The sequence below is a fragment of the Pocillopora verrucosa genome, chromosome 14, assembly GCF_036669915.1.
Source record: "Pocillopora verrucosa isolate sample1 chromosome 14, ASM3666991v2, whole genome shotgun sequence".
Classification (NCBI taxonomy): domain Eukaryota; kingdom Metazoa; phylum Cnidaria; class Anthozoa; order Scleractinia; family Pocilloporidae; genus Pocillopora; species Pocillopora verrucosa.
Genome location: NC_089325.1, coordinates 8,648,336 through 8,669,467, shown reverse-complemented (window position 1 = coordinate 8,669,467; position 21,132 = coordinate 8,648,336). Strand labels below are relative to the sequence as shown.

The following is a 21,132-nucleotide window of genomic DNA, read 5'->3' as shown; positions in this document are numbered from 1 at the left end:
GTAAGTATCATCAGTGTCTCTATTTAACTTGTTGAATACGCTATTTTCACCCTTTTCTTCCCACTGGCTCGTCTGCTAATGGTCATAAGACAGGGCAAGACGGTTCATTGAAAGACAGACTGCTATTCTCTCCGATTGATGTTCACTTCAACTTAGACAAAAAGCAAATTTCGCTTTGTTGCACTTTCAAGTGTTTGCAGGGGGGGGGGGGAGGGAAAGGCAGTATATTAGACCTCAAATTTAGTTATGTAACGCCAATCGTCACTTGTTATGAAACAATAAGGAGGCAGTGGGCATGCTGCCATCGGTTTCCGTGTCAATCCGTGCGTGAGTAACTTGCGTCTGTGTAGTACTTAAGAACCAGCACGTGCAAAGAAACATCAGGCATCCATATTTTACTTATTCTACTTTTTAGTAGCAGGTGGCGTTAAGGAAAATGCGGGAGGGGGGGGGGGGTTCTTTCTCTTTGATCCTACCTGGATTCTTTATCTATTTCCCTAGAAAGCATTGCTCAAGTGAATTTCTGGAGACATGTTTATCCTTCGCGTGCTCTTCATACAAAGCTTCTGAATCTTGCAAGTCAGCCCTTTCCGAAATTACTCATCGGTCAAGTTATAAGTGACTTATAAATTGACAAATAAAACAATTTTTTTTAACGAGGGTAAAAACTCAACGGTCATAGAATGACAAACCCGTGGCCCTTACTAGCTTACTTAAAACAACGCATACCGAGTCCGTCTTGTGGTGCCTTAAAGTTTTTGCTGGGGAGTGATGGTAAGGTTGACCTCTAGTTATGTAACACCGCTCGTCCTTTGTTTTGAAACCAAATGCGCTGTAAGTACATATGAAGAAGGAAGAAAGACCAAGGAAACAATGCAGTAGCGTCTTATTTAAAGTTACCCGCTATAGTGATTTATTGAAGATAACGCTATTTACGACCGTTTTTATGACTTCATTGTTAATGTGCAAGAAAGCAGGGTAATATGCATGCTGCCATCAGTTTTCTTGAGTGCGCAAGTTGCGCTATGTGTCCAACCAAAGAACCGTCACGTGCAGGGGAACATCAGGAATCCAAAGTTTACTATTTAGAAGTTTTAATAAACTATGAAGTTGATGCGTATAATGTTTGCGGAGTTGAGGGTCTCTCTCCCTTTGGCTTTACTGGATTCCTAATTATTCTTTCTTTCAAGCGTCACAAATTGCTCAAGTCCGTTTCAGTATAAAATTGGCCGTTAATACAATGGTTGACTTGACACAGGTGGCTATTTTCATTGAAAAAAAATAAGCAGATGCTTCAATAATGAAAGGCTGACCATAAATAACATGATCAGTATTAAAAAATGTGCACGACAAAAAAGTTTTAAAGTTTTTATTCTTCTTCTTCTCTCAGTTTTGGTTTCCGGTGAGATAAGGACTTTCAAGGTCCTCACGTGGCTCACGAAAATCACGTTTTGGTGAGTGGAAAAATAAAGTGTATGACATGCAGCGTTAGTTATTTGTATGCTATCCGCTGAACTGAGCAGTGAAAAAGCCGTGAGCCTTGTATGTTAGTGTAGATGTGTTTCAATCGTAGACTACTCTGGAACAATCTAAGTAATTCTGCCTGATTCGTGAGAGAGCTTCGTTGGATTCAAGGTGAGATTCCTTTTCACAAAGTTAATTGTATTCTGGGGAAAGTAAGGTCTTATGTGTACAGCAAGTGGTAAATCCAATTCATGCAAGCTCGACACAAGTTCTCGTTTTGGTGACCAAAAATCACGAAAAGTCGTCAGTGCAAACTCGCCACAAAAGCTAACCCTAAGCTAACCCTAACCCTAACCCTAAGCAATTCGACGCGGCTACCGCAGATTTCCTTGTCTATCCGACACTGATGCTGAATTTCCTCAAGCGTACAAAATAGTTGCAGCTGGGCGCCTTGAATTGTGGACTCCGTAGACAGTGAGAAGTTTTTCCTCATTGAATTTAAATTCCACTCAATTCAGTGAGTGCAAAGTAAAATTGGCCAAACTAGTTTGATTTTATTTGGGTTCTTGCATTAGTCTCCATTATGTTATCTTATGATTACTTTTCATCGCTCCGTTCTTCGGAGCGATGAAAACCGTGAGCCCCGTAATCTGTGGTGTCTGACGATACTGTTAGACTCGCGAGAAAGCTTCACTGAGGTGAGATTCTTTTTCACATTGTTAATTGTATTCGACGACCATCAATGTCTGTATGTGTACAGCAAGTAGTTATTTTCACAGCACGTAATAAATTTAAATCATAAAAGCTAAACTTTATTCTAAAATCGCCATTTGGTGAACGAGAAGCGTATAAAGGTCGCCAGAAATATATTGTAGTCGTCAGAAAAAAATAACGTAGAAAATTTCCAGTAAAATCTCGTGGTAAATGAGTGATTTACCACATAATTTCTCGGTAAAATTTCCGCACAGCCTCATACTACATTACGCATTCAGTTCTTGGATAGAGAAAACGACATAAACAATACATTGCTATTGGGAAAACAGATTTGTTTAACAATAGTATGGGGCTGTGCGGAAATTTTACCAATTTCTTGCCTAACCAAGGCCATAGCAAAATTTCCCCAAGAGAGTAAAACAGTCGCAGCTAGGGGTCCTGAATTATTAACAGAGATAAGTTTTTTATTGTTGAATTTGATTTCTACTCAGCTGATTCCAGCTGTTACAGCGGATGCCAAAAGACTAGCACTTTTGTCTTTTTTTTAGTAAAATAACTATCACTCTAGAGCTAGGATTTTTTGTGGGGGAAAAAAACTGTTACTTTTAAAATTGAGATGGTGACCTAGTACATTTAATTCTTGGCAGCATACTATCTTGTTTTCTGTAGGCTTCTCTTGACAGTTACCACAAGTATGCCACTCACATTTTCCAGTTGTCAGAGAATGAGCAGGTCTATGTTTCTCCTTGAAACTCATTTCCTGACTTTCTTTATTGATCAAGGGTTTTTTCCTTCTCCTGAAGACAAGCCATATTGCATTTGAAATATAAATGGATGTCTTACTCCCTCTGGACTAAAATCCAAGTCCAGAATTCAATCAGTAGTGCTCTCCTCTCCACTGTTTTCCCTGCCTACTTCCATCTCAGCAGAGATTTAAGTCGGCATGCTTGGCTATTGCTATGTCATAGTTGTATCATAACAAAGATGGCAATTTTCAATTTGAAAATGTACATTTTTGGAACGTGATTATTAGCCACAAAAATGTTTTTAGCTCAAATGAAAAGCTAGTTAGGACAATTTGCAATTCAGGAACTTTTGATTTGGGTAACATTTTCTAGACTGGACTTTCCTTTTATAGTCTGAGTATAATGACAAATAATTAAAAAACCACAGATTCCCATATTGAAGATTAGCAGGCTGCAAGACATAGGTATACCAAGGATGTGTACAAAGTTATATGCTGGCATTTAAAGTTACTTTAAAAAATGTCTTTATGTGCCTGTTTTGTATCTGATAGAGGTAATTGGATAATTTTTCACTTTCCGAAATAAATGTAGCACATTTTGTTTTTGTTTCTGCATAAGTAACAAATGCAAGTAGTATCACCTGTGAGAGCTGATAGGGAAAGCTATTACTCTTTTGATTTGAAAATATTCTAGAATTCTGACCCTAACCCTTTTCATCCTATAGTCTAGGAATCTAAGGATCTAACTTGCCATTAAGTTAATATTATTGCCTATGGTAAGCTCCTAAGCCAGCTACTAATTAAATTTCTTATTTTGTAACAAAGGTATCTCTTCTTGTTTTTATCTTAGGGGTGTTATTTATGGCTGAGAAAGAGAAACACAGTAAAGCAATCCATTGGTTTCGTAAAAACCTCCGGCTTCATGATAACCCTGCACTGTGTGAGGCACTGAATGGAAGTAGTGAGGTGCTGGGGCTCTATGTCCTTCCACCTTGTATTCCAGCAGATGGAAAACTCAGTGCAAATCAATGGAATTTCTTGATGGAATGTTTAGAGGACCTGGAAAGAGGTCTAAGATGCCTTGGCTGTCAGCTGCTAGTTATACAAGGTTATCCAGTTCAAGTAATTCCTAAACTCCTAAGTAATCTAGAAGTGTCAAAGTTAACATTTGAAACAGAAAATGAACCATTTGGAAAACAGAGAGACGCTGTTGTTACTCACCTGGCTGAGAGTGCCGGGGTGAAGGTTGTTTCCTGTTCTTCACATTCCCTGTACAACACTGAATGTGTTATCAAAGCAAATTGTAACAAGGTTCCAGTACTCTTTACTGACTTTCTTGACATCATTTCCACAATTGGACCACCAGAGTTTCCAGTGAAAACAGTGAATGAAGAAAGCTTTCCAACTCTGATAAATATTGAAAATAAATTCATTGACTACCATATACCCTCGCTTGAAGATATTGGAATTCAAAAATCTAATGTAACCTGTGGAGGAATATGGCATGGTGGAGAGACGGTGGCATTGAAAAAATTGGAAGATCTTCTAAAGGAGGTATGTTTTAATAAGATGTTTTGAATCAATGATAAATTGTAGGGACGGACAATATTAGCAGGTACTAAGGAGGAGAGAACACACATCATATGACACTGCACTAAATGTATTTGCAAGTCTAATTTCTTCTGTCAGGCTTGCACTACACCATCAACAAAGGTTTTTCAGTAGTGAAACATCCACCAATGTTAATACCAACAAATGTTTATTGGTATTAACATTGTATTCCCTGTTACTATTTCAGTATTCCCTGCAGTCCATCATTGGCTGCTTAAAGGATTTTTCCAGGTTTCTATCCCAGTAGCTGGGCACCACCCATCTTGTTTTCCTTTTAGGGGTGGTACTGATGGAGTTAAGCCTGTGCTACTTCAACTATATTTTCCTTTCATATGTGTTGTTCACTTGTTTGTCCATTTGTAGATGATGAACACTGATTTTCAAATGGAGTCAAACAGTGAGACCTTTTTTCATAATTCTGTGGACAAGTTGAGCCCATTTCTCAGATTTGGATGCCTATCACCCCGGACACTATACCATGCAATTTCAAGTACTTACTACAAAGTGAGTGATACTTTTCTTAGGTAGGACTGTTTTGTAGTTTAATTTGTTTGCCTTTGTCTCAAAATAAGTATCAATGGTAATTAAACTGAAATAAAGGAAAATCAGCCTAAAAATAGCTTGAGGGAGTTTAAGGTATCAAGATTGCTATAAAAACCAGAACTTTAAGTGGTGTAAATTATTTAAAAGAAGGCAGATCAGGTAGTGAAATTAGTTTGTCCTGATTCTTTTTACATGTTAAAGTTAATCTAATGCTTTTCCTCCTCTCACTCCTTTTTCCGTAGATACTGCTAACCCCCAACAGATAGAAGATTAAATAAAGTGTGTTTCAAATACTTTTCTTCCAGGCTAAGCAGTGTAATCCTCCATTGTCATTCTTCAACTTCTTACTTTGGAGAGACTTCTACTTCTTGATTGGCAGCCAAAATCCAACTTTTCACCAGATAGAGAACAATCCACTTTGCTTGCAAATTGAGTGGGAGGACAATGATTTTGCTGTACAGCAATGGAAAAAGGTATTTTTATGTGAATATGCTATAAATCTGAAATATTCTTGAACAAGTATTATTGTTGTTTGCACACCTTCCACCGAGTTTACAATTAAATGTGTACACACACTTCTCAATGATGAAATAGTCACATCGACTTTGCCATCCACAAATGTTGTTTGTGTTTTTTAGAGAAAAGTTGGGGAAATTGCTACGTAAGATCACTTTTGTGCTTCTGTTGGTGCATATTTACTGTTACTCTGGCAAAAGACTTAGATATTAAGCATATACAGATGGGATGCTCTTTAGTTCTATTAAAAGTATACATTTTTACATAGGGTCAAACAGGTTTTCCTTTTATTGATGCTGTTATGCGCCAACTATGCCTTGAAGGGTGGATTCCAGATGTTGCTGCACAAGTTGTTGGTTGTTTTCTTACAAAAGGGTGCATGTGGATCAACTGGCAAGAAGGTTTTAAGGTAAAACTAGATATTTAAGTGAATTGCTTTTGTCAATGTGGAAGTCTGGCTGATTGAAAACAGTTACTTGCATATATTTCTTGACATGAGCTAACCTTACACAGGTAAAAATATATGGTGGGATCCCACCAATCCCACCTGGGATCCCAGGTGTGTCCCAGGTGGGATCCCACCTTATTTTCGGGTGGGATCCCACCAATTGAAGTTGGGATCCCACCTTAAATTCCTAATAGCATCCCACCCGGGGAAGCACATTCCGGGAAGGATTAAACCTAGAATCCCACCAATCCCTCTTGGGATCTTGCCTCAAATTTCAGATAGTTTCCCACTCAGGAAATCACATCCCAGGTGGGATTGCACCTGGGATCCTGCCAATCCCAGTTTAGACCCTGCTTAAAATTTCAGATGGCTTCCCACTTAGGATTTTAAGAAAAATCCTTAGAGGGATCCTGCCTTACACTGGAGACCACAGATTTATGAAATGTATCAGATGGGATATCTTATCAATCCCTTTTGTAACCTAATCCTTCAAATTAAGAGAATAAAATTTTCTAGTTAAGCTATAGATCCTGTCAATCCACTGAGGGTCAAAAACTTTCCAACAAGCTATAGAACATATGGACACCTCCACTGGGATCCCATTATCTTACCCAAGCTGTTGATCATATATGATTCAAGCAGGACATGAATGCACATACTTTATGTGATGAAGATCTCATAATTTATTTGCAATGAAAATGTTTTTGATGTTGTTTCACTTACAAATTACTTAACTGAACATTTTCAAAGAATAACAGCACAACTCAACATATTACTTTTTCAATATCATTTATGCAGTCCATTCACAGTGTAATCTGGCTCAACATTTAAAAAAATTGGCTGTTGTATATGAAAGAATAGAAGAAAGACAAAACTTCAATAATTCATGTTATAAAAAATTTGACGAAGAAGGTAGTGGTTTAAATTCTGCTCTCTCTTTAGTCGAATTTTTCAAAGCAAAGCAGGGTCAGAATGTTCCCAAATGTGACTAAAGTAATCTTGAAACCTGACCAATAGATTTATCTCATTGTAAAAGTGTAAGCTTAAGAAACTGCAGCATGCAAGTGACCAATTTGATTCTCAGAATTATTCAAGTTTCAGTTGTGGCGAGCATTAGGTAAGCTCAATTCAAGCCATTATATCAACTCTTTGGTGAGAATTGATCACGTAACAAATGTTGCAATTTGTACTAACCACAAACTTTCAAAATCCTAGCTTTATAAATGGCCACTCAATCATTGTTTTATTGTACCAGTCGATATGTCAACTGTTGTCCCTTCTTTTCACATGGTGCCAATGACTTTCTTTTCATTTACAACACTCATACTGGTCTCGTTTTCGCATTGAACCACAATAAAACCCATCTTTAGAAATGTCATATTAAGCAAAACAGTCAAGAAAAGAAATAACTTGAAGCACGAGCGATCAACCAATGAAAAGTACATTCAAAGATGAGCGCCAAATGGAGTTTTCTTTGTTTCACGGGATCTTTTTGGAATTGACATTGGCTAGCAAAGAGAATCCTCTGGTTTTCCCAATTGCAGTCTCAAGAGAGGCGCGCAAAAGTATTCTGACTTTTCTGACTGGTTCTTTTTCCTTGGATGATGCATACCTTGGATCCATGTTTTGATGATGATATAAATAATGATGTGAATTCACTCTATGTAGAAATAATCAACAAGAATCAAACATATTAGGAAGTATAGGAGATACCTAGATGATCCCAGAATCATTGGGTTCATAGGAGACTTTACATTTGTGCCCTTTATGTTCGAGATACACTGAACATCTTTTGGAATTATCTTACCTAAATGTCATACATGTAGGTAAGATTACCACTTCTTTCTTTCTATCCTTCTCAAGATCATGAGTGAGAGTGTTTTCCTAGGTGGGATAAAGGATCCCAGGTGGAATATGTAAATCTCTACTAGGATCCCAAGTAGAATGCAGAAATCCCACCTAAGATCCCAGGTGGGATGCAGGAATCCCACATTTAAAGCAGGATCCAGGGTGGGTCAAATCTTTATCCCAGGTGGGAAAGGTGGGATCCCACCACCTAAGGCGGGATCCTGCCATTCCCACTTGGGATCCTGGGTGGGATTGCCGGTATCCCACCTGACATTTTACCTGGGTGCTTTTAATGCTTTTTCTGTTTGTTTATCTTTTTCTTTTAGATTTTGATACAATTAAATAAACCAGAATTACAGGGTCAAAGTAAGGGTCTCATGTTAGAATGCTCTATTCAATTACATGAAAAGGTTCCCTTGGCATGAAACAATAAAATGCCATAAGTTTCACTCTTTTTTATTCAGTTTCTCTTCTTGATAAGAATGCAACTGCCATGCTGGAAAAAGCAAATAGGCCCACCATCTGTGTCATAAAATGCCCTGCTATAAACTGCTATAAAGGATAGGTTTACAACTACCTGTAGATTAAATGAACATTTTAACTTTTATAGGTCTTTGGAGAGATTCAGTTAGATGTAGAGTGGAGCATAAATGCTGGAAAGTGGTTGTTAATTTCTGGCAATGTCTTTGACAGAAATAAACCTCTTGAGTTCTTCTGCCCAGTGGACAGTGGAAGAAAGATGGACCCCTCTGGAGAGTACATTAGGTAAATAATCAGTAACCTTTCCACTTACTACTTGAAACAACCAGTACCAAATTACTGATAAGGCCTGGTATCTGGATTGATAGGTGTGTCACTTGATGTCTAAAGGCAATCATCTGTCTTTGGACTATGTGAGTGATTTCTTCACTCACATGGGAAGAACACCCTATCAAATTCTCAAAATATCAGTCTCTGTTATTGTTAGGTAAGCATTTTAGAACCACCCTCACAAATATGTTCAGATCATAGCATCTTCTGTTACTCTAAGGATCAGACCATTCATTTCTTAACAACCAATTTAAGATGTAAATCTTTAAAATTGCTATGATTTTAGGAAATACGTGCCTGAGCTCCGCAGTTTTCCCACTAAGTACCTGTTTGAACCATGGAAAACACCTAAACCAGTTCAACAAGCTTCTGGATGTATAATCGGTGAAAACTACCCCTTACCGTTAGTGGACCATAAAGAACACTTGAGGAAGTGTCTAAAGAGGCTGAAAGAATTAGCCCAGAGCATGACTATTCAAATTCCAGGTATATACAATGATAATGAGGAGTTTTAAAGATTTTGGAAATTATTTTTCTCTAAGTTCTTTAAACATGGATAAAGGGATTCAGAATTTCTAATTTTCCTCTGCAGTGATGCAAAGTGGACACACCAGTGTGCATTTGTTTAGAAAAGACTTGAGGCTTCATGACAACCCCACATTGCGCTCCTGCTTGAACGGAAGTGAGACATTCTATCCTGTGTACATTTTGGACACCGCAGCAGCAAAGCAGAGCAAAATCTCAGCCAACCGCTGGAATTTCTTACTTGAGAGCTTAAGAGATCTGGATAATCAGCTAGCAAGGCTTGGATCACGCCTGTTCGTGGTACGGGGCAGAGCTGTGGAGGTGCTCCCTGAATTAATCTCAGATTGGGGCATAACTCGCATTAGCTTTGAAACTGACTGTGAGCCATTTGGGGCCCAGAGAGATGCTGTTATCCGACATATAGCAGAGAAATCAGGAGTTGAAGTTGTCAGCAAAACATCACACACTCTGTTTGAGCCAAGTCAAATTGTCGATGCCAATCGGGGGAAGATATCAATGCTTTTCAAAGAATTTGTGAAAGTCATCGAAGAGAACAAGCTCAGTGTACCCAGTCCTGTCAAAGAAGTGAACAGACAACTTGTGGGAAACTGTGTGACACCAGTAGCTGTTGATCATCAGAGGAAGTATGGAGTTCCTGAATTGAATGAGCTAGGAGTGAAGGACATACGATGTGTGACAAGTGCAGGGTTATGGAGAGGGGGAGAACAAGAGGCTTTAAGAAGACTTGGTCTTCTTGAGAAAGAGGTACATAATACATTTTCATAACTTGCTAAATTTTGTTAAACTGATGGGTAAGAATTAACCATGAATGACAACTTGTTTTGGTAATTTCTTAGTATAGTATTTCAGAATTCTAATTCATTTTTGTTTTTTTTATGTGTTTAGTTGGTGAAAAACAACTTTGAGGAGGTCCCATTAAGTGCAGCATCAATGACTTCCTCAAAAACTCACTTAAGTCCATACCTTCGGTTTGGATGTTTGTCACCCAGAATGATGTGGGAGAGCTTTACTGACTGTTACATCAAGGTGTGCATCACCTTTAAATTAAATCTAAAAGGTTATGTAAAAAAAACCCAATAAATGACTGGCCTTGAGGGGCAAAATGATTCTGTGATAGAAAGGCATGACTGGGTATGCTTGGAAACTTCGTGAACATAACTTTTATAGCAACTCAGTGGTTGATGGGATGGGTGTTATTTCGAAAATGAAGAAGTGACTTGGGAATTGACAAGACTGTAAACATATGAAGATTCTCCTTGCAACTTTTTTATCACAGTAAACAAGGGATGTGGTGAAAATTTTATTTTGGTTTAAACTTAATTATCGTCAAAGTAAATAAATAAAGCCTTCAACTAATTATTGCTGTTGTTTTATTTATTTGATTTGTTCATCTAATTTTTTACTTTTTTTTTTGTGCCCTCATGGGAAACAGTCGAAAGGTACCATACCACCCATGTCGCTTTACAAACCTCTTCTGCTTCGAGAATTTTTCTTCACCATTGCAAGTACCTTTCCAGGGCTTCAGAAGATGAACAGCAACCCTCTCTCTATACAGTATCCATGGGAGGAAAATGCTGAAGGTCTCCAGCAGTGGAAGAATGTAAGTTTCATGGAATTATGTCAATGATGGTGTTGTTGATAATATGTGTTAACAATGTGCGTTACAACTTCCAGGGTACTACTGGATTTCCATGGATCGATGCAGTAATGCGACAGTTGCGCACAGAAGGTTGGATCCCTCATATGGCACGTCAAGCTGTTGGGTGTTTCTTGACCAGGGGATGCCTTTGGATCAACTGGGAAGAGGGATTTAAGGTAAGAAATACCCAAATGGATATTTTACAGTGAGTTTCTGGTTTAGAGGAAAGAGGTGAAAAGATTGATTTCCTTCCATAAGGTTTTCGAGGAGCTTCAATTGGATGCTGAGTGGAGTCTGAATGTGGGAAATTGGCTGTGGCTGTCTGGAAGTACTTTTGTGAAAGAGCATGTACCTTGGTTTTGTCCTGTGGAAGTTGGGAAGAAGGTTGATCCCAATGGGGAATATGTGAGGTAAATGTAATGTGTGGTTGGTTTTAACTAGTGCTAAGTAAGGACTGACCTAATTTATTGAGCAGATACTAGTGTTTTATTGGAAATTGTTTTGCAGGAAATACGTCCCTGAGTTAAAAGGGTTGCCCGCAGAGTATTTGTTTGAACCATGGAAAGCACCTGCATTTGTTCAACAAGCTGCTGGATGTATATTGGGTGAAGACTACCCCTTTCCACTGGTGGACCATAAAGAAAAGAGAAGGGAATGTGTGATTCGGCTGAAAGAAGTGACCCAGAGACTCGTTGCTGAAAGTCCAGGTAAAAGTCAAAAATGAAGTATTTGAGTGCGGAGCATGCTATTACACCTACTTTTGTCATTTTGGCGCAATTGGAAATTGGAAATGATAAGGAGATAATCACTGAAGAGTGTCTGTAACATGATATGTTAAATTATGATTAAAAAGGCTACCTGAGGTAGTCTTAATTACCTAAGTAATAATTTGGAAGAAATAACACCATATTTATGGTAACTAAAAAAGGGTGATATGCTGGGAATATGCTGTTATGATGGAGAACCGCTTGTGACTCTTGTAATGTAGTTCGTGACGTTTAGATATCACCTCTTGCGGGCAGACGCAATTCAGGAAATAGATAAATGTAATTCAATTTCTCTTTGTAGAGATGCAAAGTGGACACACCAGTGTGCATTTGTTTAGAAAAGACTTGAGGCTTCATGACAACCCCACATTGCGCTCCTGCTTGAACGGAAGTGAGACATTCTATCCTGTGTACATTTTGGACACCGCAGCAGCAAAGCAGAGCAAAATCTCAGCCAACCGCTGGAATTTCTTACTTGAGAGCTTAAGAGATCTGGATAATCAGCTAGCAAGGCTTGGATCACGCCTGTTCGTGGTACGGGGCAGAGCTGTGGAGGTGCTCCCTGAATTAATCTCAGATTGGGGCATAACTCGCATTAGCTTTGAAACTGACTGTGAGCCATTTGGGGCCCAGAGAGATGCTGTTATCCGACATATAGCAGAGAAATCAGGAGTTGAAGTTGTCAGCAAAACATCACACACTCTGTTTGAGCCAAGTCAAATTGTCGATGCCAATCGGGGGAAGATATCAATGCTTTTCAAAGAATTTGTGAAAGTCATCGAAGAGAACAAGCTCAGTGTACCCAGTCCTGTCAAAGAAGTGAACAGACAACTTGTGGGAAACTGTGTGACACCAGTAGCTGTTGATCATCAGAGGAAGTATGGAGTTCCTGAATTGAATGAGCTAGGAGTGAAGGACATACAATGTGTGACAAGTGCAGGGTTATGGAGAGGGGGAGAACAAGAGGCTTTAAGAAGACTTGGTCTTCTTGAGAAAGAGGTACATAATACATTTTCATAACTTGCTAAATTTTGTTAAACTGATGGGTAAGAATTAACCATGAATGACAACTTGTTTTGGTAATTTCTTAGTATAGTATTTCAGAATTCTAATTCATTTTTGTTTTTTTTATGTGTTTAGTTGGTGAAAAACAACTTTGAGGAGGTCCCATTAAGTGCAGCATCAATGACTTCCTCAAAAACTCACTTAAGTCCATACCTTCGGTTTGGATGTTTGTCACCCAGAATGATGTGGGAGAGCTTTACTGACTGTTACGTCAAGGTGTGCATCACCTTTAAATTAAATCTAAAAGGTTATGTAAAAAAAACCCAATAAATGACTGGCCTTGAGGGGCAAAATGATTCTGTGATAGAAAGGCATGACTGGGTATGCTTGGAAACTTCGTGAACATAACTTTTATAGCAACTCAGTGGTTGATGGGATGGGTGTTATTTCGAAAATGAAGAAGTGACTTGGGAATTGACAAGACTGTAAACATATGAAGATTCTCCTTGCAACTTTTTTATCACAGTAAACAAGGGATGTGGTGAAAATTTTATTTTGGTTTAAACTTAATTATCGTCAAAGTAAATAAATAAAGCCTTCAACTAATTATTGCTGTTGTTTTATTTCTTTGATTTGTTCATCTAATTTTTTACTTTTTTTTTTGTGCCCTCATGGGAAACAGTCGAAAGGTACCATACCACCCATGTCGCTTTACAAACCTCTTCTGCTTCGAGAATTTTTCTTCACCATTGCAAGTACCTTTCCAGGGCTTCAGAAGATGAACAGCAACCCTCTCTCTATACAGTATCCATGGGAGGAAAATGCTGAAGGTCTCCAGCAGTGGAAGAATGTAAGTTTCATGGAATTATGTCAATGATGGTGTTGTTGATAATATGTGTTAACAATGTGCGTTACAACTTCCAGGGTACTACTGGATTTCCATGGATCGATGCAGTAATGCGACAGTTGCGCACAGAAGGTTGGATCCCTCATATGGCACGTCAAGCTGTTGGGTGTTTCTTGACCAGGGGATGCCTTTGGATCAACTGGGAAGAGGGATTTAAGGTAAGAAATACCCAAATGGATATTTTACAGTGAGTTTCTGGTTTAGAGGAAAGAGGTGAAAAGATTGATTTCCTTCCATAAGGTTTTCGAGGAGCTTCAATTGGATGCTGAGTGGAGTCTGAATGTGGGAAATTGGCTGTGGCTGTCTGGAAGTACTTTTGTGAAAGAGCACGTACCTTGGTTTTGTCCTGTGGAAGTTGGGAAGAAGGTTGATCCCAATGGGGAATATGTGAGGTAAATGTAATGTGTGGTTGGTTTTAACTAGTGCTAAGTAAGGACTGACCTAATTTATTGAGCAGATACTAGTGTTTTATTGGAAATTGTTTTGCAGGAAATACGTCCCTGAGTTAAAAGGGTTGCCCGCAGAGTATTTGTTTGAACCATGGAAAGCACCTGCATTTGTTCAACAAGCTGCTGGATGTATATTGGGTGAAGACTACCCCTTTCCACTGGTGGACCATAAAGAAAAGAGAAGGGAATGTGTGATTCGGCTGAAAGAAGTGACCCAGAGACTCGTTGCTGAAAGTCCAGGTAAAAGTCAAAAATGAAGTATTTGAGTGCGGAGCATGCTATTACACCTACTTTTGTCATTTTGGCGCAATTGGAAATTGGAAATGATAAGGAGATAATCACTGAAGAGTGTCTGTAACATGATATGTTAAATTATGATTAAAAAGACTACCTGAGGTAGTCTTAATTACCTAAGTAATAATTTGGAAGAAATAACACCATATTTATGGTAACTAAAAAAGGGTGATATGCTGGGAATATGCTGTTATGATGGAGAACCGCTTGTGACTCTTGTAATGTAGTTCGTGACGTTTAGATATCACCTCTTGCAGGCAGACGCAATTCAGGAAATAGATAAATGTAATTCAATTTCTCTTTGTAGAGATGCAAAGTGGACACACCAGTGTGCATTTGTTTAGAAAAGACTTGAGGCTTCATGACAACCCCACATTGCGCTCCTGCTTGAACGGAAGTGAGACATTCTATCCTGTGTACATTTTGGACACCGCAGCAGCAAAGCAGAGCAAAATCTCAGCCAACCGCTGGAATTTCTTACTTGAGAGCTTAAGAGATCTGGATAATCAGCTAGCAAGGCTTGGATCACGCCTGTTCGTGGTACGGGGCAGAGCTGTGGAGGTGCTCCCTGAATTAATCTCAGATTGGGGCATAACTCGCATTAGCTTTGAAACTGACTGTGAGCCATTTGGGGCCCAGAGAGATGCTGTTATCCGACATATAGCAGAGAAATCAGGAGTTGAAGTTGTCAGCAAAACATCACACACTCTGTTTGAGCCAAGTCAAATTGTCGATGCCAATCGGGGGAAGATATCAATGCTTTTCAAAGAATTTGTGAAAGTCATCGAAGAGAACAAGCTCAGTGTACCCAGTCCTGTCAAAGAAGTGAACAGACAACTTGTGGGAAACTGTGTGACACCAGTAGCTGTTGATCATCAGAGGAAGTATGGAGTTCCTGAATTGAATGAGCTAGGAGTGAAGGACATACAATGTGTGACAAGTGCAGGGTTATGGAGAGGGGGAGAACAAGAGGCTTTAAGAAGACTTGGTCTTCTTGAGAAAGAGGTACATAATACATTTTCATAACTTGCTAAATTTTGTTAAACTGATGGGTAAGAATTAACCATGAATGACAACTTGTTTTGGTAATTTCTTAGTATAGTATTTCAGAATTCTAATTCATTTTTGTTTTTTTTATGTGTTTAGTTGGTGAAAAACAACTTTGAGGAGGTCCCATTAAGTGCAGCATCAATGACTTCCTCAAAAACTCACTTAAGTCCATACCTTCGGTTTGGATGTTTGTCACCCAGAATGATGTGGGAGAGCTTTACTGACTGTTACATCAAGGTATGCATCACCTTTAAATTAAATCTAAAAGGTTACATAAAAAAACCCAATAAATGACTGGCCTTGAGGTGCATAATGATTCTGTGATAGAAAGGCATGACTGGGTATGCTTGGAAACTTCGTGAACATAACTTTTATAGCAACTCAGTGGTTGATGGGATGGGTGTTATTTCGAAAATGAAGAAGTGACTTGGGAATTGACAAGACTGTAAACATATGAAGATTTTCCTTGCAACTTTTTTCTCTCAGCAAACAAGGGATGTGGTGAAAATTTTATTTTGGTTTAAACTTAACTATTGTCAAATTAGATAAATAAAGCCTTCAACTACTTATTGCTGTTTTATATATTTGATTTTTTTGTATATTTTTTCCTTTTTTTTGTGCCCTCATGGGAAGCAGTCAAAAGGTACCATACCACCCATGTCACTTTACAAACCTCTTCTGCTTCGAGAGTTTTTCTTCACCATTGCAAGTACCTTTCCAGGGTTGCACAAGATGGACAACAACCCTCTCTCCATGCAGTATCCATGGGAGGAAAATGCTGAAGGTCTCCAGCGGTGGAAGAATGTAAGTTTCATGGAATTATGTCAACGACGGTGTTGTTGATAATATGTGTTAACAATGTGCTTTACAACTTCCAGGGCACTACTGGATTTCCATGGATTGATGCAGTAATGCGACAGTTGCGCACAGAGGGTTGGATCCCTCATATGGCACGTCAGGCTGTTGGGTGTTTCTTGACCAGGGGATGCCTTTGGATCAACTGGGAAGAGGGATTTAAGGTAAGAAATACCCAAATGGGTATTTTACAGTGAGTTTCTGGTTCGGAGTAAAGAGGTTAAAAGATTGATTTCCTTTCTTAAGGTTTTCGAGGAGCTTCAATTGGATGCTGAGTGGAGTCTGAATGTGGGAAATTGGCTGTGGCTGTCTGGAAGTACTTTTGTGAAAGAGCACGTACCTTGGTTTTGTCCTGTGGAAGTTGGGAAGAAGGTTGATCCCAATGGGGAATATGTGAGGTGAAAATAAGTTTTAAAACCATTCTCCGTATGGATTATTTTAAGGTTTCCTCTAAACCTTTTTTTTCATTTTGGGAAATTTTGTTTATTTGCGTGCTTCAGTTTTACTTTACAATTTTTTCTTTTGTAGACGTTATGTCTCAGAACTGAAAAGGTTACCTCTGCAATATCTGTTCGAGCCTTGGAAAGCGCCTTTAGCAGTCCAAAAGGCGGCGCGGTGCGTGGTTGGTGACGATTATCCGGAACCATTAGCTAATCACATTGAACAGCGAAAGATCTGTGTGCGGCGCTTGAAAGATATGTGCAACACCTTGAACATATCAGGTAGGTAATATTGTACAACTGACTATGATGGTGGGAGATCTAACCACGTTTACCTTTTAATGTTTTTAAACATCAAAAAGGTACACTTGGTTGGACCTCACATCATCATTGTTAGATCTTGTAGTAAAATAATAGTTCGAACAGCAATGGTAGTGTAAAGTACGAGGAGTACATGCGACCCCGGCTTCAAAGTTGGTTTGTCATTTGTTATTAGTGTTCTAAAAGTTAAGTTTAACTCTGAATTACCAGGTGGTTTTTTTTAAGACGATGTTAGTTCTTAAGCGGGTTTGTTACGTTTCTTTTCAGGGCACATCAGTCTTCACTGGTTTAGGAAGGATCTTCGACTTCACGATAATCCCACTTTAAGAGATTGCCTTGTAGACAGTGCAGTGTTCTATGGAGTGTATATTCTTGATAGTTGTGCTGAAGCAAGATTGAGTCCAAACCGTTGGCGTTTATTGCTGGAATCACTAAAGGACCTGGATGCCAGTCTGGCGGAGTACGGCTCGCGTCTCTTCGTATTGGAGGGTAGACCGTTAGATGTCTTACCATCTCTTTTTGAACAGTGGGGCATCACTCGGCTCTCTTTTGAGGTTGATTGTGAGCCTGATTGTAAGACCAGGGATATGGTTGTGACTACTGTTGCCAAGAAAGCTCGAATCCAAGTTATCAGCCACGTGTCACACACCCTTTATGACACTAAAGCGCTTCTAAAATCACCTGAAGGAAGAGCACCCCAACTTTTCGACGAATTTCAAAAACTTGTTGTGCAACTTGGGCGACCCCAAAAACCAGTGCCAAGGGTTGACAGAAAGCTATTTGGCTCGTGTGTTACTCCCGTAGGAAGAGATCATGATACGCGGTACGGAGTCCCTGCACCAGACATCCAAAAGCTGCATTCTAGTGGCTCGTGGTTTTATCAAGGTGGCGAGAGAGAGGCGTTGTCAAGGATGGAGGCAGCTTTATGCGAGGTTGGAATTCTTTCAGACATTTTGCTTGAATTATTCCTCTAAGCCAGTTGTTTTCCAATTAGAAAGACTTTTCCAAATAGCAGTCTCTTTTTGGTCAATGGCTCTGGCTTCATGAAATGTTTCGTGTTGTTTAGAAAACCACTTATTTAAACCAGGTGGTGGCCTTTGTTGCTTTCGCTTTGTGATGTTGTGCCGTTCAAATGAAGGAAACTTGTACCAATAGCATTATACTGTATGTAAAATTATGTTGTCTTTACGCCCATCTGTTGGTAATGTTCCACTTTGCTCTACTGTAAGTCTTATGCTCAGGTAAGCTTTCAAACTCATTGCCCATCTGCTTATAGATGGCAAGGGGAGACAATTCCTAGGACTTCTCGCTGGTAAACTCTTAGTATATCTTGATTTGTTAAGCTCTTTGTATTTCCCATTGTGACGTAGTCAATATAATTCCTGCAGATGGTAAAGAACGACTTTTGTGAGCCGTTGTTAACAACCCGTTCACTGATGCCGTCACAATACCACCTGAGCCCCTACCTGAGGCTGGGTTGTCTGTCTCCCAGGCTCCTTTATCAAAGAATGACTGAGGAATATATCAAGGTACAGTTCAGCTTGTTCATGTATTAAGAGAAGGGAAACAAAGGGGTACAGAGGAGGGCTCTCACTCCAGGCTTTTAGATATGCAAACTCCACGAAAGTTACTAACTCTTGTGAACTGACTCTGTTTTTCAAGAGGTTTGCTTGAAGTCTAATCTCGATTTGTAGTTTTGAGTGGAATTACTCTGTTGGTAGACAGCGTGAGGTACAACGACTTCTAAGAACAAGCCAATTATTATTTCTTGAGCGAGCTTCACAGTGCAGGCAACTGTTACTCTTTCCTGTAAATAACCATTGAGGAGGAGATATATCCCAGCTATGGACTTGATTGACTTCGCTATCTTGTCAATTTCCCCTACGTGTAGACAAAGCTCAATTCATTAGCGGTCAGTTTTTTGTTAACACTGTCGAAACAAACTCAAGTATCCCTTTACCTACTTCTATCGTATGGATGATGTTGTTTTAATTCATTGGCGTTTTTTTCAGTGTAAGGCTATGAACCCATCTTTCGATCTTTTCAAAAAACTGTTGTGGCGCGAGTTCTTCTTTGTTGTTGGAAGCCAAGTTTCCGACTTACACGAGATGATCAGCAACCCGGTTAGTCTACAGATTCCTTGGGAAGAAGATCCAGAGCATCTTGAAAAATGGAAACAGGTCAGATCTCAAAAGAAAATATTCGTGACCATAAACTTATCATTATTATAAGTCCATCATCAATGTTTTAAAATCGCTTGATGAATTGCAAAATTCGTCTGAAGGATATACCACTTGTTCTAAACTTCTAGGGTGTCTTCACTCAAACTGCTTTGCACGCTACGCCTATGCTCTTAAATAAGTATCACACTCTATCGTAACGTCCTTTTATACTCGTGTAAACTTAAGGTTAGTCTGTAATGCTTTGTGTGTAACGCCCGAATATTTTTTTTATGATAGGGTTTGACTGGTTTTCCTTGGATTGATGCCATCATGAGACAGCTCCGCTTAGAAGGTTGGATTCACGACATCGCACGGCGTGCCGTGGGCTCATTTTTGACTCGCGGTTGTCTGTGGATCAACTGGCGAGAAGGGTTTAAGGTCGGAATTGGTTTGTTTTGTAGCACTTTTATACATGAAGGAATATGCTAGTTTTTGAGCCGGTCGTTGAACTTTGTGTCATCGGTCTATTTTAGTGTTTATTCACGAAGATGCTCAAATCAACCATTTCATAATTTGTTTCATTAGGTCTTTGAAGAACTTCAACTTGACTCGGAAAGGAGCCTCAATGCTGGTAACTGGTTGTGGCTGTCTGGAAGTTCTTTTGTGAAAGAGCACGTGCCTTGGTTCTGTCCTGTGGAAGTTGGAAAGAAAGTTGATCCCAGTGGTGAATATGTGAGGTAAGAGATTATCATTATACTTTGGGTACCTTATTAATTCTACTGCTGTCATAGACATTAAACGTAAACAATTTTCATCAAATGTTTGGTTTATTTGTCCAAATTTTATTTTCAGGAAATATTTACCAGAGGTGAGGAATCTTCCCACGGAGTTTATCTTTGAACCTTGGCTGGCTCCTTGTGAGCTTCAAGAGTCTTGCGGCTGTATGATTGGTCGAGACTATCCTGCTCCTATCGTTAATCACTTGGAGCAACGCGTTGTTTGTGTCCAGAGGCTTCTTGACCTTGCTTTGACGTTAACTGCAACATGAACTTTTAACTAAGTATGCCACTTTTTACTAGTCAGGTTATCATGGGATGTGTGTTCTGATTTCATGGCGATTACCTCATATCTTACTGTGTGTGGTGACTGCAAACCTGTAGTAATGAACCACTTATTTTCAAAATTGCCACCGTGTGAGTTTTGTCTGTGTGTGTGTGTTTCTGAAGAACAATAAAAAGAAACAGTTTGTATAAGTAAACCCACAGTTATATAAGTATAAGTTAACCCTAAGCAATTTGGGATAAATCAGCACTCGTAAACTTTTCAAAGACTAAGCAAATTACACTGCCCGTAGGGCGTTTACTATTATGCAGCAAACTTGAAGGAGATTTTGGACTGTAGATAAATTTGGTTGGTAGATACTTGTTTTACGTTAAATAGGTTGAAACCATGAGTAACATGTATTCTGGTCGTCTGATCTGAGTACAGCTATCGGTGACAGAGGCTGATGTTGTAACCAACTGAGCGGAAGTCATTATCAGAGCCAAGAAGACAGCTTTAACGAGACGATCATACTTCACCTATACTATCTCTGTTATTTGTAATGGTAAATTCAGCCCGCAGTGAAATCTAAGAATGGTGAAAGCGTGCTGATAAAATCAAGGACACAAGAAAACAAAGTTAATGTATTCAGTGAATACCGAGGAGATAGTTAAGTGTTGCTGTAAATAGTTTCCTTAAAGAGGTAGTTCAAATGATTAAAGTAGATAACTGCTTCGCGCAAAAGTGAAGTGTTACGTTTTCTCCAACCATACATAGCAATAACTTCCCTTTATATATATATGGAGGCATACCGAGTTGCCTCTAAGAAAAAGCGCAGATGAGATTTTATTCATGGGAGATTAAGATCTCAGAAGTCAGCAATCACTACAATGTCCGGGCTGTATAGTGAGATCTTCACTCTTTGGTGAGCGTAGAGTTAGGAATACGAAAAGCACT

General features: G+C 39.2%; 1 protein-coding gene across 3 annotated transcripts; it reads left to right on the top strand.

Moving 5' to 3' along the window:
• The first annotated feature begins 1,351 nt into the window (after nt 1–1,351).
• Nucleotides 1,352–20,919, top strand: LOC131776594 (uncharacterized). 3 transcript variants are annotated; one of them, XM_066161274.1, is made up of 32 exons: nt 1,565–1,635; nt 2,848–2,910; nt 3,774–4,477; nt 4,898–5,038; nt 5,383–5,550; nt 5,862–6,002; nt 8,500–8,654; nt 8,986–9,185; nt 9,292–9,989; nt 10,131–10,271; nt 10,678–10,845; nt 10,920–11,060; nt 11,143–11,294; nt 11,392–11,591; nt 11,953–12,650; nt 12,792–12,932; nt 13,339–13,506; nt 13,581–13,721; nt 13,804–13,955; nt 14,053–14,252; nt 14,614–15,311; nt 15,453–15,593; nt 15,993–16,160; nt 16,235–16,375; nt 16,458–16,609; nt 16,740–16,933; nt 17,240–17,904; nt 18,361–18,501; nt 18,985–19,152; nt 19,432–19,572; nt 19,720–19,871; nt 19,987–20,919. In XM_066161274.1, the coding sequence occupies exons 3-32, from the start codon at nt 3,785–3,787 to the stop codon at nt 20,180–20,182; spliced, it is 7,455 nt and encodes a 2,484-aa protein (XP_066017371.1). In that variant the 5' UTR covers nt 1,565–1,635; nt 2,848–2,910; nt 3,774–3,784; the 3' UTR covers nt 20,183–20,919. The 3 variants fall into 3 exon arrangements, with proteins under 3 accessions (XP_058948792.2, XP_058948790.2, XP_066017371.1); XM_059092809.2 differs by lacking the exons at nt 1,565–1,635; nt 2,848–2,910 and adding an exon at nt 1,352–1,454; XM_059092807.2 differs by lacking the exon at nt 2,848–2,910 and having other exon boundaries at nt 1,478–1,635.
• Nucleotides 20,920–21,132: the final 213 nt, after the last annotated feature.

Bases quoted from the DNA above. Each gene is read 5' to 3' on its own strand.
- LOC131776594 (XM_059092809.2), top strand. From the start codon at position 3,785: ATGGCTGAGAAAGAGAAACACAGTAAAGCAATCCATTGGTTTCGTAAA. The intron at 14,253-14,613 runs GTAAAAGTCAAA...TTCTCTTTGTAG, and splicing joins ACTCGTTGCTGAAAGTCCAG to AGATGCAAAGTGGACACACC. The intron at 15,594-15,992 runs GTATGCATCACC...CATGGGAAGCAG, and splicing joins TTACTGACTGTTACATCAAG to TCAAAAGGTACCATACCACC.